At 35.6% G+C, this 18705-nt stretch overlaps 1 protein-coding gene across 1 annotated transcript in view; it reads left to right on the top strand.

Moving 5' to 3' along the window:
• The first annotated feature begins 1542 nt into the window (after positions 1-1542).
• The window catches only part of LOC134656879 (LIM/homeobox protein Lhx1), an 80711-nt gene continuing 63548 nt past the window's right edge, over positions 1543-18705 (top strand). Inside the window, 2 exon segments of the mRNA XM_063512417.1 lie at positions 1543-2168; positions 2171-2248. Coding sequence (XP_063368487.1) covers positions 1820-2168; positions 2171-2248 — 427 coding nt within the window. The 5' untranslated portion in view covers positions 1543-1819.

Raw genomic sequence — 18705 nt, forward strand, 5'->3', positions numbered from 1 at the left:
GCGAAACAGATACGTCATGAATTAGAGATTTTTAATTTAATATAGGAACAGAATTTTCAGAAGACAAAAAAATCGATCATGCATGAGCTGAGTTTTTTAATACCGACTATAGTAGGTACCTATGCTATATGCATAGGTACTCATATCGCCTACCTTTATCTATACTTAATTAAATTACCCACCACACGCCTTGCGGGCAAAAACACTAAAAACAGATGTATGTTTGTTTTCCAATTATACGTCAAAACCACTGAACCAATTTAGCAGTGTAAGGATCCGGGCGGTCTAATGAGATTTGCACTTTGACTGCAAAAATATTGTAGACGTTTTTCGCCTTATTACTGTAGAATAAAGTTCAAAATTGTTTACATATTTTTGACGTCCTCCGTACTCATTATCTCACCACAAACAGGTGCTTATGGTATGTACCCATGTACATGGGTACAATGTAGGTACTATTGTTTGCTGGTACATATAAGTAATAATTTACACTTCGCGGTCGCGGGCGCTCTTTGAAAAAAGGCCTCGGGGTGGTAAAAAGGCCTATAATATCGACACGGAAAAAGGGCCAAAAATATGAGCACACGACCTTATTGCCTAAACATTAAGTTAGTGTATAGATATGTTTAACCCATTATCCGTATTTAGGTATAATATGTACCTCATCTGTCTGTACATAGGACGTGATAATGGATGAGAGGTTGAAGTAGTTATATATTAACAATGTTCATGATTTTTTTTAAAATAAGTTTTGTTTTCGGATTATAGCCATTCGTAGTTATTTTAATTAAGGATATAAGTTTCGGGAGTTAAAAACAGTTTATTCGATGAATTCAGTAAGACATAACAATAGAATACACCCTTTATAGCAGGCCTAGCACAATTGGTCACGCAATCACGCATCCTTGTCATGCGACATAATTATCTTTATTTATTTATGACTTTATCAGAGCGTTTATTGCTTTAGATATAGGACCCATTATCTTACCTTGTTAGAAAGAAAAGAAGATTCTTGATATAAATATGTAGGTATTATGAAATGTATGGACCTTAAACCTAGTACTCAATATGTTTATACATAAATGGAAGAAAATTTTCAGACAAATCCAAAAAAGAACAATTGATTTTATACTTAATTTTGTATTGAACTTGTGGACTATTATAGTTGTAGTACTGGACTATAGGTAGTTAGGTGTTTTACGGTAGTACATTAGGCAATTGAACTGACTTTTATAGTATTTGGAATAGGTATAATACGGAACTTTTTTATACCTATTCCAAATACTTACTATAAGACAGTATTTATAAAAATATGTTTTATTTTGTATATAAATAAAAGGTGTCGATCGTTACAGATAATTAAATAATCGTACCTACTTATAGATAAAATGAATCCGAAATTATTGTAACTCTTCTAATAATCTTAAAACGTTAATATGTATACATATTTAGACTACACTAAGATACTCGTATGTAGGTATGTGTAAAACTAGACATTAGGTACAGAAATAAGGCATTAAAATATTTATTATCAACCTGAAGAAAACTATAAAATATCTATTAGAGGCAGCGCCAGTCTGGAATTTTCATAGCTAGCGCGCAACAGAGAGTATTTTACTCAGGGGTATCTACGATATTTATTTATTATGACACCGGGCTGTAATCACAGCCTGCAGAGGGCGGAAGGGCCAAAATAAAGAAATCCCTTCGCGGAGGCGGGAGCCCTGGATAAAGGACCCTCACGCCCCCAACATCCTTCCAACACCAAATAAAAGACCAGCACCTAGAGACGCAACCGAAAAATCCAGGCTCTATAATTATGTTCAGCTCCCAACCGAACCGGCAAGCCAATTTAAATTTACTGCGAACGCCGCACGTGTACCACAAAATGAAATCCTACTACCGCACAGAAACACGCACGAAACAAAACCTAGAAAAACGCTGGCGCCACCCCTTCGATGCTAGTGGCTGCTTCCTCGGACCACGCCTGTTTCCGAACGCTACCCTATCCGTCTCCCTCCCGCCCACAAAGAGAAGTATTCTCCCTCTCGTTCTGTCCCGTGATGTCGTTCGAAAGCTTAGCGTTTTTCGTCAGTACGCGTTGAGAGTTAGCGCGCGTAGGAGCGTTGTCGCCGCGCTAGTCGCGGGGTGTCAAGTGAAGTGCCGTGTAGAGGTGCCGAAGTGGCGGGATTCCTTGCCGCGGGTCGGGGGGCCCATGCCCCCTTTCACCAGCACCACATTGGTAAAAGTTAGTGTCCTGTGTCTATGTCAAATTAAAAAAAAATGTGAACTGTGTTGTGGTTGCGATAAGTTGTTTTGTTTTTTTTTTACGTATTTGTGTCGTGTATTGGGAGACTAACAGCCCTATTATATAGTCACTCACTACTATATTTAATCAAATCCTTTATTGAAAAATAATATAAATGAGTCATGTAAACATATTTCATAAATCACCTACCTAAATATGACTGAACTATCTTAGTAACAGATTTTAAACACACTTCAATGTCAAATGAAGAAAAATATAAATAAACAATAAATATACACATATAAATTACGCAACAGTCTGACGTAGATGAGCGTTTGACATGACATGAAAACAACAAAAAATGCGCGAAAAATTTACAACTCGTTTTACCTGTAACTGATAATTGTGCACCAAGTAGGTAGGTTGTTTTGAGGTAAACAATAGTGTAAAATTGAATTTACAAAAATGTTGTTTATGTTATATGTTAGGCCTATAGGTTCGCACGCGAGGCCTAATATAGCAACAAATTGTACTCAACTTCAGGGACATAAGAAATATGATACAGACAAATTTGTCACTAGATTGACAAGATGACAAATCGAGATAAATGATTTACTTTATGATTAATGCATTGTTGATAGTCATAAGTCATAAGTTATTTATTTGCGAAAGATAGGGTATACATAGGATGTTACATTTCATAGTTAAGTGAGCCAAGGTACCTTGTCACACAGTGACATGCAAATTGTATGCCTAATACTAAACACAAAACACATTTTTAAAAGATTTACAGGAAAAATCGATGATAAATTGATAACTACCTAAAATGCTTGAGTTATTTGAACTCTACTTGTTTTGAGGTAAATTTTAAAAGTATTATTAAATCAATATATTAAAATGAGGATAAACTAAATGTGTTCCCGTTAATAATGTCTAGATAGTGGACGAGGAAAAATACGATAATACCGTAAACTTAAAACTAATAGTTTAAACGACTCTACCATACATTTTATTCTTAATTTTAACCGCTAGGTTTAGCGAGCTATTCTTGATATTGTTATCTTTTATATGCAAATAATTTTACCATTTTTTTCGTATGATTTCGATAATGTTTTGAAATCTCCATTTCATTTTTGTTTTATTTTTCATTTGAGTGAAGTATTACAACTCTGTAGTCAAACTTAGTAAATAAATAAATAACAAATCACCAAACCACCAAAAAATATGTATTACACTTAGACTTAGTCATAGATCAGATGGACCGTCAGTTTGTTACCCTCAATTCTGTAAATAAATAAAATAAATGAATAAACCTTATTCGCCGTTTTATAAAAAATATTCAAATAATTTCAAAATAAATACTGTTATTGTGTATACATCATTGCCAATGCGGATCCCGGCCTCAATGCAAATGGAAAAACGCTAAGATGTAAAGTGTCATTCAATAGAACTTGCTAACTATGTAAACAAAAGTTATTAGTAAATTACTGACATTCAGTGTCAATTTTAGAATGGCGGTTTGTTTACATAGTTAGCAAGTTCTATTGAATGACACTTTAGGTAAGATAGATGAATTGTTAATCATGGAACATTACAACATGGTAAAAATATACTACTTATATCGACCGGGATATGATCTCGATAAGTCGGTGTCGATATAAGTCTAGTGAAACTAACCGTGAATCATTCAAAACTGCAACTGTACCTGAGTAAACCACCTACAAATGTAATTACATAAATTAAAATACACGTTGGTTCTGTTGATGTGAAGCATAAGGCAACCGTCGGACAAACTTAGGGATATAATCTAAATTCTCTGAAGTACATTTTTTAAAGTAGCGTTTTTAAAGTAGGTACCACAGTATGAATTTTTCCGTACGTAAGTCAAATGGTAAATACAATTTAAAATAATGTCATGACGCGGCTGCACAAAATTATTTGAACAATATTAAAAGGAATGACGTAATTCTAACCACAAATCTGTATGATATGTTTATATCAATGCAATAATAAAAAAACGTACGTAATAATAAAAATATTGACAATACATGAACAAAAACGATACAGGCAAACGTTAACCTAAAAAATCTAAGTAAACGGTCGTTGATGTCTTTTCCTCAATAATGTTTTTTGTGCTATAGGATATTTTTTATTGTTCAAATATTATTTTAGATAAAGCATTTAACTCAACAACTATGTTAAGTATAAAGCTACTATAATAATTTGTTTAGTATGTAGGTATAATATTACAAGTATCGGGCCTAATATGATCGCTATTTAGTCGCTTGTCGCTATGGATAAAAATGCGACACTTATCACGCAGTTGTCAAAAGGTGACGGTTGTGTTATGGCGATAAGTGACAATGATTGCCATCATCATGCTGCACCTATTAAATGTTAATGTAAATATATGGAAGGTGCAGACACACGACAATTATAGCACTGTCTCATTCGTTTAAACTCGTACATACACGTATTTATTTTAATTAAAACGTACGTGTTTTGTCACTTTTTTGCCTATAATGATAAAAGAATAATGTGGTCAGGTTAAAAATAAGTGTAAAAGCCATAAATGTTGTTTTGCAAAAACTTTTCGCTGGTGGATCGGCGGTCATATTTCTGTATTTTTTTATTATCATAAAAGTCCTTGCATCATATAAAACCGGGGGTAGAAGGCTGTTATTAACTTTGCCGTCGCAGTTCATTATTATAACTATTTTCTGTAAGACAGGAATGGCCAGGCTGGCTGCCTTCAGAAATAAAAAGCGGGTTTTACAAAGATATATTATATAATAAGTATCAGCAATATCAGTGTGGTTCTTAAGATTTTACCAAATTGAAAAGATTTTGAAAATATATAAAAATTACAAATTTAACCATATAGGTATTAAAATGCATCGAACTGATTGGTTTGAAAGGGATATCGAAAAATATTGCCGTCCCTATTACATAATATGGATAAAATAACATATTTTACGTGACGTCGATTTATAAGTATTATTTTTTAAAAGCATGCACTATTTATTCTTAATCAAGTTCTAAAATAGGTAAATGTTCAGGTATGGCTATTGTTACATAACAATAGCCATACCTACAGAGTTATCAATTATCGGTAAACCTGCGTAGGTTTACCGATAATTGATAACTCTGTCGTCTGATAATTTTTCAACAAAAATGATAAAGTCAAATTAAATTCATAATTTCATAAAAGGGACTACTCAAGTTATTGACCGACCGCGCCGATTGCCGATTAAAATTCCACAAAACAGCAACGATTTGTAAATAGTAGTTTGTGTTACAAGGGATCAAAATGATATATTTCCGTCAAGGGCGTACATTGAATCCTGAGCGTAATGAGGGATTCAAGTGTTAACGCCCAAGACGAAATAATTTTGATAACGTCTGACACATACTGCTTTTCACATCAACTATGAGGAAAATAAAAAAATCTTAGTGTTGACACAATCTGATGCTTAAACAGATTATTTAAGCTAAAAAAATAATGTGCAAAAAAATGTAAAAATAGTGTGCTAGAACAGAAAAGTGTTACTTTAATCCCTCCTAGCAGGGAGGAAAAGTACCACTTTGATCCCTCCTAGCAGGGAAGAAATGGTTATTTGTACAACAAGAGATCAAAGTTTGATATTTCTTCGAGTGCTTATTTTGAGTCCCGTGCAAGCGAAAGATTCTATAATAGATTCACGAGCGTAGCGAGTGAATCTAATTTAGAATCTTGAGCGTAGTAAGGGACTCAAAAGTGCACGAGATGTAAATAACTTTGATCTCGTGTAGTACACAATATTTTTCACCTCAGCAGTGAGAACATATTAGAGAACCCGAAAAATGTATTCCTTCTTCATCACTTACCTCTATTCACTCATGTTTTCTTAAGATATACCAACAATTAAATTTTCACCTCAGCAGCTCGAACAAGGGTACTTTGCTACTTAAAAACAGTGAGCAAAATCGCATTTTGCTCACTGAGTGAGCAAAATCGCATTTTGCTCATTTTGTCCTTTCAGTGAGCAAAATTCGATTTTGCTCACTGTTTTTAAGTAGCAAAGTACCCTTGTTCGAGCTGCTGAGGTGAAAAAGCTCTTTTCTGAATAGGAGATGTGAAATTAGAATTTCCATTGTGTAAATACAATTGAAATAAATTATTTATTGATATGTTTCTGTTAGTTACCGATATGTGTCATCACGTTTTAACCTAGCCTGCTGTTTAACAAACATATATTTGTTAATTAATGGCATTACATTGTGTTAATGAATAATACATTTCTGTACCTAATGTCTAGTTTTACACATACCTACATACGAGTATCTTAGTGTAGTCTAAATATGTATACATATTAACGTTTTAAGATTATTAGAAGAGTTACAATAATTTCGGATTCATTTTATCTATAAGTAGGTACGATTATTTAATTATCTGTAACGATCGACACCTTTTATTTATATACAAAATAAAACATATTTTTATAAATACTGTCTTATAGTAAGTATTTGGAATAGGTATAAAAAAGTTCCGTATTATACCTATTCCAAATACTATAAAAGTCAGTTCAATTGCCTAATGTACTACCGTAAAACACCTAACTACCTATAGTCCAGTACTACAACTATAATAGTCCACAAGTTCAATACAAAATTAAGTATAAAATCAATTGTTCTTTTTTGGATTTGTCTGAAAATTTTCTTCCATTTATGTATAAACATATTGAGTACTAGGTTTAAGGTCCATACATTTCATAATACCTACATATTTATATCAAGAATCTTCTTTTCTTTCTAACAAGGTAAGATAATGGGTCCTATATCTAAAGCAATAAACGCTCTGATAAAGTCATAAATAAATAAAGATAATTATGTCGCATGACAAGGATGCGTGATTGCGTGACCAATTGTGCTAGGCCTGCTATAAAGGGTGTATTCTATTGTTATGTCTTACTGAATTCATCGAATAAACTGTTTTTAACTCCCGAAACTTATATCCTTAATTAAAATAACTACGAATGGCTATAATCCGAAAACAAAACTTATTTTAAAAAAAATCATGAACATTGTTAATATATAACTACTTCAACCTCTCATCCATTATCACGTCCTATGTACAGACAGATGAGGTACATATTATACCTAAATACGGATAATGGGTTAAACATATCTATACACTAACTTAATGTTTAGGCAATAAGGTCGTGTGCTCATATTTTTGGCCCTTTTTCCGTGTCGATATTATAGGCCTTTTTACCACCCCGAGGCCTTTTTTCAAAGAGCGCCCGCGACCGCGAAGTGTAAATTATTACTTATATGTACCAGCAAACAATAGTACCTACATTGTACCCATGTACATGGGTACATACCATAAGCACCTGTTTGTGGTGAGATAATGAGTACGGAGGACGTCAAAAATATGTAAACAATTTTGAACTTTATTCTACAGTAATAAGGCGAAAAACGTCTACAATATTTTTGCAGTCAAAGTGCAAATCTCATTAGACCGCCCGGATCCTTACACTGCTAAATTGGTTCAGTGGTTTTGACGTATAATTGGAAAACAAACATACATCTGTTTTTAGTGTTTTTGCCCGCAAGGCGTGTGGTGGGTAATTTAATTAAGTATAGATAAAGGTAGGCGATATGAGTACCTATGCATATAGCATAGGTACCTACTATAGTCGGTATTAAAAAACTCAGCTCATGCATGATCGATTTTTTTGTCTTCTGAAAATTCTGTTCCTATATTAAATTAAAAATCTCTAATTCATGACGTATCTGTTTCGCTTTACATTTTATAATTAACTTATCTAATAAAAAATACTAATACCTACTTATTCGTGCAAATTTTCAATCGACGTTTCTTGATATTGTCTTAGCCGTTTCTATAGGTCAGTGGTTCCTAACCTTTTCAGCCCTGTCACTATAACTAAGGAATTTGATTTTACCCCTCCTCCATAATCATTAATATTCTTTCTTATTGGTCTTTGTTATATTTGATTAGCTTTATTTATCAAGTTATCACCCCCGTAAAATACCAGTTTTACACCCACAGCGATAATTACATATAAGAATAATCACTCCATAGCGATAAATGATAAAATCTCTACCATAATAGGTCGCATTACATTAAAGGTTTGATATATCTGTCGGCCTAGCTAAGGGACAATTTAGAGCAAAACTTTATTACTACTATGAAACAAGTAAAACGTTTCAGAAACTAAATACTAACGAGATTTTTCGCTATAACTTTATACTTGTTAAATATCGGTAAACAATGTATCCCTTGTCATGTAGCCTATTGACTATTCGTTTAGGCTAAGTACTTAAAGTAGTTTCGACGGTGACTGCACAACAGTACCTACTTATACAGACATAAGGATATGTCCTTACACATTTACCTAGACTGTTAGAATTATTATCCTTTCCGTAATCGGATAAAAACACAGGTCTTAAAAAAGGTTCTCTCACAGTTAAATTAGGCTTAGTAGTGGAGTCCCGTTGGCCCTAACTCTCCTAAGCTGATCACTAAAACTATGAGACGATTACTTATCCATTCACTTACCTACTTGATAACCAAAAGGTACCTTTAAATACAGCAAGCAAGATATCTTTGGCTTTTAAAAAATCCACAAAAGAAATGAAGTTACGTCCGCTAAGTAAATCCGTGATTATCACTTTTCACTTTATCCTCTTCTGAATAGGTTTATTCCTTTATCTTATTTGTGTAAGTGACGATCTCGCAAATATTTTCTTTCAACAATTTTAACAGCTTATTGAAGCTGGCTACTAAGCTGGAGGTCTTGGGTTCGTATTCCCCCTCCAGTACCATCGGTCCATTTTCCCAATCTGTCTACTTTACCAAACGGTCTACTTTCCCGATCTGCCTAATTGCTTTTCTCAATCCGTCTAATTACCTATCGGTCCACTTTCCCGATCCGTCTAATTACCGATCGGTCCACTTTCTTCATTGGTCTACTTGACCAAATGGTTCGCTTTTCCGATCCCATGAAAAACATTTCATGTAAAATGTTGTCAAGACGAAACCACAAGGCTCGGACTGTCAAAAAGTTATCAGATATCTTGTAGAGCCAAGCTTCTAACTCTACAAGCCCTAACATCACAAACTCTACACCTTAGTCAAAATACGTGGCTTGGCCGTTTTGTTACTACAAAAATTATTGTATAATAAAAAATAATGAATAGATTTCACCTTCCGCCCATGTGACGGTAGCGAAACGGCCAAGCCACATATGTTGACTAAGATGTAGAGTTTGTCATGTTAGGGCTTGCAGAGTTAGAAGCTTGGCTCTACAAGATATCTGATAACTTTTTGACAATCCGAGCCTTGTTGTGGTTTCGTCTTGGCAACATTTTACATGAAATGTTTTTCATGGAATATTGTTTACTGGAATGATCCCAGACATTTTGTTCGTTGTAGTCACAAAACGGTAATTTGCTGGAACGCAATCAGTTATATTTGATTAAATACTGTCAGAACAATGACGGTGTCTCACTCGCACCTGTTACAATACTGATATGTCGGTCCTCTGTGGTTGACACATATTGACTTGGAATTATGCTGGCACTAAGCGGTTTTGGTATTCTGAGAAACTGGTGGTTTGCGTGAACCAATGGCGAAAGTAGACAACGTGCTCAAGTAGACAAATCGGGAAAGTGGACCGTTTGGCAAAGTAGACAGACCGGAAAAGTGGACCGATGGTAAAGTGGACACATCGCGAAAGTGGACCGTTTGGTAAAGTACAGAGATCGCGAAAATGGACCCTTTGGTAAAGTAGACAGATTGGGAAAGTGGACCGATGGTACTGGAGGGCGTATTCCGGTAAAGGTAGTCAGACCAAGCTAAGTTGGCAGCGATTTTGATAGCCCAGACGGTGCAAGTGTTATTTTAAAGATCAAACTTCACAATTGCACAAAAGATCCCTATGGGTCGAAGTGTATCCGCAAGGGCCCCCGAAAACAATAGGATAAGATAAGATCAAACTTCTATGAAATCATGACGTTTACTTAACACTTGCACCGTTTGGACTATCCAAATCGCTGCCAAATGACAACTTAGTTTAGTCTAACTCCATGAGCATCAATTCATCAATATTTGTTCCTAATAATAATAAATGATCTGAAAGGTTTGTTTTAGGAACCACGAAGACATATTGAATGAATTAATGAATATTTTATATTTTACATTGAATTTGATGAAGGTACCTATATCCTCAAGCCGCCCAGAGACCTATAAAAAGGTCTCCTGTTCCATTCTAATTTGAATTTTTGTTTTGACAAATCAAACTTGTATTTTTATTGGCAGGTTTTGACGTCTCGGCAGCTAGAGGACAATAAGTATTTTAGGTACAAATTTAGGTATGCTCCCGGAGACCAATCCAACGTATTAGAATTGCATGTGAGCTGGCAACCATTATAGTACTATTCCTACTTTTGTTGGTATGGGTGTAGCTGTAGACATATTTATTATGGCCACGGCTTGACATATCTGTGACGAGTCGAATATGTTCCTTGGTACAGTCGACTTTAGAAGTAACACATCACATCAACACACAAACTGCTCCAAAATATCTGAACTTTATCGCCTTGACAATAGAGTCGTGTTCTAATATGGATATGTTCTTGTTAAGAGTTTTGTCATATCAATAGGTAACAAAACAAGTTTGAATTGTACGTTGTTTCTACCCCCTGTTTTAAATGTATCATGTTGTAAGGGAACTACTGTACCAAGTGTAAGACCTGGGGCCTATTTCTCGAACGATATCAGACTAATATTTCAGTCCACGAACTGTAAAATCATATAAGTTGCCATGGTAACACAGTAATAAAATTAGACTAATAGTAATATCGTTCGAGAAATGGGCCCCTGTACACCAACATGAGACCAATAAAGTTCCTTTAATTATGTATATTATATTACCTAGGTATGAGATTACACAACTTCGAACTACTAAAACTGGAACATTTGGAAAGGTCAAATACCTAACGCGGCGTACCTACTCATAGTTTCTTAACTCCCGATCATAAACTCCTTCGTCCATTCTACGACAATCAAACAAAACTTTTACACCTCGCGTCGGTATTTATAAGATCCTTCGAGCGCTGTTCTGGCCACAAACTGACATTTATTGGTTAAATTTATGAAGGTCTCAACGACGGTTTATGTTTAATATTCCATATTCAAATCTGAGTGTCCGATTGGTCGCGCGCCATTTCTGATCTACCCGCCTATTTTAAAAAGACTTACGCGCCATTAATTTGGTATATTTTAAAGCTTTTTTAAATTAGCGAGATAAAGATGCGCCTGAGACGTTATGAACGCGGCGGTGCGTGTGATTTTTCGGTAAAATTTACCGCTGTCGTGCTGTTTAGCCTTTTGGCTGGATAATAATAATAAGCTGACACTGCTATCTCTGTTAAGAGGGCTTAACGAGCAAAGATGGTTTTAGAAATATGTTCGTCACGTAGTTAAGCGGTCTTTGAATATTATTTTATCTTTGAATGCCGAGGGCTTGTGGATTGTATTGGATCAGGATAACATTGGATTTTGATACTTCAGCTGCTTGTTTCAATATGTTTTTATGTAGGGCAAATCTTGTGAAATAGCCTCTGAAAATGTGCAGTAATTAACAGCTGTATTCTAACACTGATTTAAACTTTCACGATTTTTACACATTATTAAATTATACAACGGGACTTAATCGCATATCTAAGTTTTAAGATTTACCTCCGACGTTAATAAAATGATGTAAATGTAAGCGTAAACGAATATCGACAGTCGATAAATCGAATATCGTTAGTGTTGTGTCGACAGAGTGACATCCCTAGTGCGCAAAACGTCCAAGCGGATAAACAAGACCAAGTGCGGGTAGTTCGAAAAACTCGCGCGGTTAGACGATGCTGATGTCAACTTAAGCCAGTCTTCTCCGAGACCACGGGGACAACGCCGTCCTCGAAACGTCGGAGGTAAATCTTAAAACGTAGATACGCGATTAAGTCCCGTTGTATAATTTAATACCTAAGCTGTATTCTAATTTTAATTATAGGACAAGAATTCAATGTGGATCGGATCTGTTAGTGTCAAGTGACATTTCTTCAACCAAAAACGATCGTATTCATATAGGTACTATGTCTAATTAAAAAATTAGAATACGCTTGTATGTCTAGTTCATATTTCTAGCAGTCACGTGATCACGTCGCCACTACACATACACACACATTCCCATTAAATCAAGTCGAATTAGACACCCGAATGCCTAGCCAAGATGACAATCGTTGATAGAAAACGTCAATCGAGACGAGACTTAAGTAAGGCCTACTGTCCACGGAAGGGTAGCTGCATAGACGCGTATTCGTCATTGTACGCTTGGTGTACGCTTGCTTGCAGCCTACATACAAAACCGCACAACTCTATCCACGGAACGGCAACGTGGCGTCAGCCGCTCCGTGGACAGAGTTGTGCGGCACCAAGCGTACAATGACGAATACGCGTCTATGCAGCTACGCTTCCGTGGACAGTAGGCCTAAGAAGTAATGTATGGAACGTCACGTGACTTATCGTAGCATCTGTCATCCATAATATATTTTCGTTCGGCGTTTGTCGATGACCGATTGTCATCTTAGCTAGCCTTGTGTCCTCTGGTTGGATCCTCACAATTTCTGTGACAATTTAACAATTTCTGTTAATTATCTTGATATATGTAACTACATGCAAACTTCATTCTTCCTAAATGTAAAACGCGTCATTTAGAAATCTATAATATATACAGTCACCATCAGATTTATCGGAGCGGCCAAGATGTTCACAATATCTGAACGCGCACTCTAACGCCGTTCCAATAGAGGCGTGTTCATATATTTGTGAGCACCTTGGACGCTCAAATATCTCAAATATCAAGAAGACGATGGTCACTAGGTAAATGAAACAAAAAAAAACTTATTGCCTGTAAACATAAACACGGTAATAATTCATAATTTAATTAAATATTTAAAATAATGCTATAGTAAGTTTTAAATTATATCTACCAGCACTAGGCATAAATAATAGAGTACATCAGAAACAAGCACATAGGTACGTAGTACGTACCCGGTAATGGCAAAATGCTAATAAAACTTTATTCACCAATTTTATCGATCGTAAAAGAAAATCCTATTATGTTACTAGCGTTCAATGTTCTTGTATCCTACGCCTAGCGAGCTAACAGTTCTCGGACCAACCAGCTATAACCGCGAAAATCGCAAATTGCGGGCATCTGTCTTTTTCATTCTAGTTTCGCCTTCATTGGAGTAAAAGAGAAAGATCCCCGCAACCCGCAATAGGGATTACGCGAAAATCTGCGTAGGGGGCGCCACTCCCACAATAAGTAACAATCTAAGGGTCTACCGCAAACGAGAGAGTCGACATTTTTTTATCTAACACTCTTGCATATTCGAGCGATAAAGAGGCAGATAGCTGAGTTTCGATTTCGCGTTTCCCGGTAGGCCCTTTGTAAACAAACCGCCTTGATGTATCAATGTCATATTTGATTGTCTGTGAAAACATGTCAAAAAACAGTTTAAGGTATACAGTATGTATAAGTTACTCTATGGTATACTTAAGTCGCTAGTGCTGCACTCTGGCGGCAAAACATTGCAGTAATACTCCCTATTTGAGAATTTTGGTTTTCTCGGTAGCTCCCCAGTATGGACTGATCACAAGATTCGCAGAGTCTAAACTAACTTCGCACCGATTTTAATAGAACAAAGGAGAGAGTGTTATAATATGAACGTCATATTTTCAAAGAAATTTGACATTTCTGATAACATTTCCACACTTTGTCATTGCTAATGCCATGCAGAGTTCGCTTAGTCCGACTCTAGCAACTTGAGTTATTGTGGCACTTCCTCACTACGTTATTGCAAAATCTGTGCACAGTTATAGCTTGTGGGTCAACTCTGTGTGGTATTTAAGATGATGCTACGGCGCGATTCGGGAAATGAATTAATGATTCACTAGATATGAAATAGTAAAGGTATGTGACGTTCCACGAAAAAAGGTACCTTATGGCGGCTGGGGCTTACGCTATTATTAACGCCGCTCCACTATTCAGCCGGGGCAATGGTACCTTTTGCCGTGGAACGTCACATATCTTTACTATTTCATATCTATTGAATTTCTTATTCATTTTCCAAATCGCGCCGTAAGTCCCCATTTTCTTCCCTGAATTTTATTATAGAACACTTATGGGTTATCCAGTATCCGGGCTATGTTCGTTTACTAGTTTTTTATTTATTTTAATTGGACCTGTTTGTTATGAGCAATAATCATCGTCTAAGAGGCCACAGCTCAAAGATTATTCGAGTTCCCAGTACAAGCAATCCTAGGAAGCACTTTCTATCGAACCGCGTCGTACGTGAGTGGAATAAGTTACCAGAAACAGTGATATGTGCTCCTTCAGTGAACAGTTTTAAAAACAGACTTGACAAACACTTAAAACAACAAAAAAATGAACATTAATCGTTAAAAAAAAAACAAGTGCAGTGATATACACGCATCAGCTTTCAGCTGCTAGTGTATTAAATAATATAATAATATAATAATTATGATATGAATAATGATCTCATCAATGAATTAGCATTGTCCTACTAAAGTTGCTCTATTAAAAGCGTCAAGGTTTATGATTGTCAGTAAATGTAATACCTACATACCTTACCTATTCAAGAAAATGTAAATTGAAGCGGTGTGGGCTAACTTATTTTTAAAGTAACCATTTCATTAACATTAGAAAATTTTCTAAAGCGATCATTCAGAGCAAAAAATCTGTTGTACAGTCGCCATCAGATATATCGGAGCGTCCAAGGTGCTCACAAATATCTGAACACGCCTCTATTGTCAAGGCGCTAGAGTGCTTGTTCAGATAATTTTGAGCACCTCGGCCGCTCCGATATAGGTATCTGATGTACCTAGGCTGTTTTATGGAGTCAATATCGACCAGTACCACTTGTCAATCTCGTGCTCTACCTAAAGGAAGACTCACGCCACGCTACAACTGTCCGGGCACGGGCCGGGGCGCGCCCGGCACTTCAGTTTTCTATGAAAGGATCACGTGGTCACCGGTAAGAAGTGTCGGAAGCCACGTCCCGGGCCCGGACTGTTTTAGCATGAGTCATCCTTAATATTTGTGAGACGAGCGTGAAATAGAAATATATTATTATTTAAATCGCCTATTTTATAGTAGTCGCAAATGATTCAGTGGTCAACTATCCTCTAATCGAAACACTAGTGTCATTCTATGGAACTTGCTATGTATAGTGTGTCAAAGGTCTGTTTGATTTCAAACATAGACAGAGAGAATCATACTATCTTTGTCTAACACTAGTACTAGCACCCAAAAGAAAAGGATGAGTATAGTTTTTTTGTTTCTATTTACTGACAAGATTTGGTTGACCCAGTATAAACAAAAGTTACTAGTAAATTCATATTCTTTGAACTTGGCTGGACAACGCTTGCCGCGTGTCTAGATTTTTTGACAGTTTCAATATGGCGGTTTGTTTACATAGTTAGCAAGATCCATAGAATGACAGTATCGTTCGATCGAGATGTGTAATTGTGTAGGTAGCTTGCTAAGCAGTGCGAATAAAACGCCAATGCCTACTCCGCACAAACCAACACATGGCAATTGGTATGTTATTCTAGAGACTTTTCGCTCGATTAGACGTTCAATAGGGTCGCGATAACAGTACTACCTTGTGTAGGCATTAGTTACAACTTTGTAGTAAACTTACTTGCTAGTACCTACTTGATATCAAGACGCGATGTTGTGTGAGTAACATTTTACGTTTATAATGTTTATATGTCCCACTGTAAACAGTTTATGAGTGTAACTAACTTTTGTGTAGGTAGATTCAACTGTAGGTATGTATTTATACAGGGTGCCCAGTAATTAATGGATAACCATCTAACCACCAACAGGGCACCTTAGGCTGGTTCAGAAAATGCACTTATGGGTCTAGTAAAAGTTTCGTGGTTTTCGAGATAATCGAACTTTTCTGTCTTTTTTAATAGCTAGCACCATATTTCAAATTTAGAAAAGTGCGATTATCTCGAAAACCACGAAACTTTTACTAGATCTATAAGTGCATTTTCTGGACCAGCCTAATAAGGTGCCCTGTCGGTGGTTAGAAGGTTATCCATTAATTACTGGACACCCTGTATACGAGTAAAAGTAGATCCAAGTCAAAGTCAAAATACGCAACTTTTAAAGTAAAAATTTGCAGTCTTACTACGCTAGTAGTACTTACGTAAGATAGAGCGCGAAAAACATCTGCCACTCGGACCGATTGCATCGTAAATATTAGTTTCGTTTCATTTCAGGCAGCAACAATATTAGCAGATGTAAGAACGCGCCAAAAATATCTGCTCGCGTTCAAAAGTATCTGCTACAGTTTAAATGTTATGCTTAAGTATTTACATATAGAGACCTATAATAATATCCTATAACTGTAAAGGATATGTACTAGGGTTTGCTCCCGGGAAATACCGGTACCGAAAGTACCGGGAATTCCCGGGATTTAGAGCCAAGCAAAGAACCGGGATTTCAAAATTAAAATCCCGGTACTCCCGGGATTTTCGGGACTAAAATTTCCGGTACAATATTTGACTGCTTTCTGTTACTTAGCATGAAATATCATGTTTTATAAAGAAAATAAATATATTTTATCAATCTAAGGCTGATGGTAATACTTTTACGGCTGACCACTACATTAAAAAAAAAAAAAAAAAGTCAATGGGTTTGACAATGCCGACAATATAAAATTGCGTAATTTGATACTTTAAGTTAAGGGCATAAATGTTTGTACGATAAATAATTTTATACAAACAATTAGTTATTTCATATTTGTATACTAACTAGAAGCAAAAATAGAGACAATTTTGTAATTAATAAAATATTACTTTTAATTCAAATTCAAACACGGTATAAGAAATTCACATATGATAATGATATTTTAAATGAATTAATAATTCTGGCTGAATAATTTCTTGATTTGTCGTATTGATAGTCTGTTATTATATGTTCGAAAGTCCACAGCCCATTTTGAATGCATGCGAAAATTATCAATTGTTTTATCCTTTTTCACAAAACGTCTTACATATTAAAAAAAAATGATGATATTACTGAGCCACAATTCAGTTTTTGCCAATCAACAAAGATAGTAAAAATATCATGTAGTTTAGGAAAATAAAACAAATTATATTAATGATTGTGTGACTTAAAGACACATATTATGGTACAAAAGAAGTGTGTACCTTCACTGTGCTACTTTTTTATTGTTTTAAGAAAGAGTCGTGGTCGTTTTACGCTTTTTTTTACTGAAAATTGATGTGAAAACTGATTTTTGAAGGCAGTCCCGAAAGTACCGAAAATACCGGGAAATCCCGGTTCCATTTCTGCCCGGTACCAAAAATCCCGGTTCTTTTAAACAGTACCGGTTCTGCAATCCCTAATATGTACTGCCATATGGTGCTACTTTAACACACTAGTGCGATAATTAGCACATTACGTAACTACATATGTTGATAATTTTAACAGCCATATGTACCTACTTACTTTAAAATGTACGATACATGTGCGAATAGGTAATTCGCAACTCGTGTCTACTTGCGAATTTCGTATTTCTCGCACTTGTATCGTAATGTTAAGCTGTTAGAGAATGTTACGTTATTAGGTTCGATGCTTACTATATCCGATTTTCTCTTTCTAAATTCGAAAAATAAAAATGTTACTATTTGTCAAATTTTGTGATCCAAATACCTTATCGACTTAGCAATAATACTTGCCTGGATGAGTAGTTTGAACAATTTCTGAATATTACTAGGTCAAAAAAGAAATTCAAGGGACAATCAGACACTACAAGATATAGCGAATTCGTTCTATCGGTTGATCAATTGAAGGTCTTCCGTTCGGCTGCCCGGTTACGTTGTAAACAAGATAACTATTAAAGAGAAGTTTAAACTTTGACACGGCAGTAAAATGTTCATAAACGTTGGACAATAACAGCCAGGAGTTAAATAGGTCGTACACTTTAAACACGGGCCATGTTTACAATACAAGTATTCTTGGGATGTTTATATTTTTTTACTTTGGGATACCTATTAGGTCTTTTTAGGGTTATGATTTTATGCAAACCAGCAAAAACACTTTGCTACCAGATAGGATGCTATTAAGCATGGCAAGCAGGACACTTAAGAAATATTGTTCTAAATTTTAACTTCACGCTTAGGTGCATTTGGGTAATCTGTGAATTAGATCAGATTAGATACAGTAATATAATTATGATAGCAAAACTTAAATCATCATCATCATATCAGCCCTTTATTGTCCCATGCTGAGCATAGGCCACGCTACTTGTCCCGGTCCTGATCTTATCAGTAATGTCCGACTTCTATTTGCTCTTAG

The sequence above is a fragment of the Cydia amplana genome, chromosome 19 (assembly GCF_948474715.1).
Source record: "Cydia amplana chromosome 19, ilCydAmpl1.1, whole genome shotgun sequence".
In the NCBI taxonomy this organism is placed as follows: Eukaryota; Metazoa; Arthropoda; class Insecta; order Lepidoptera; family Tortricidae; genus Cydia; species Cydia amplana.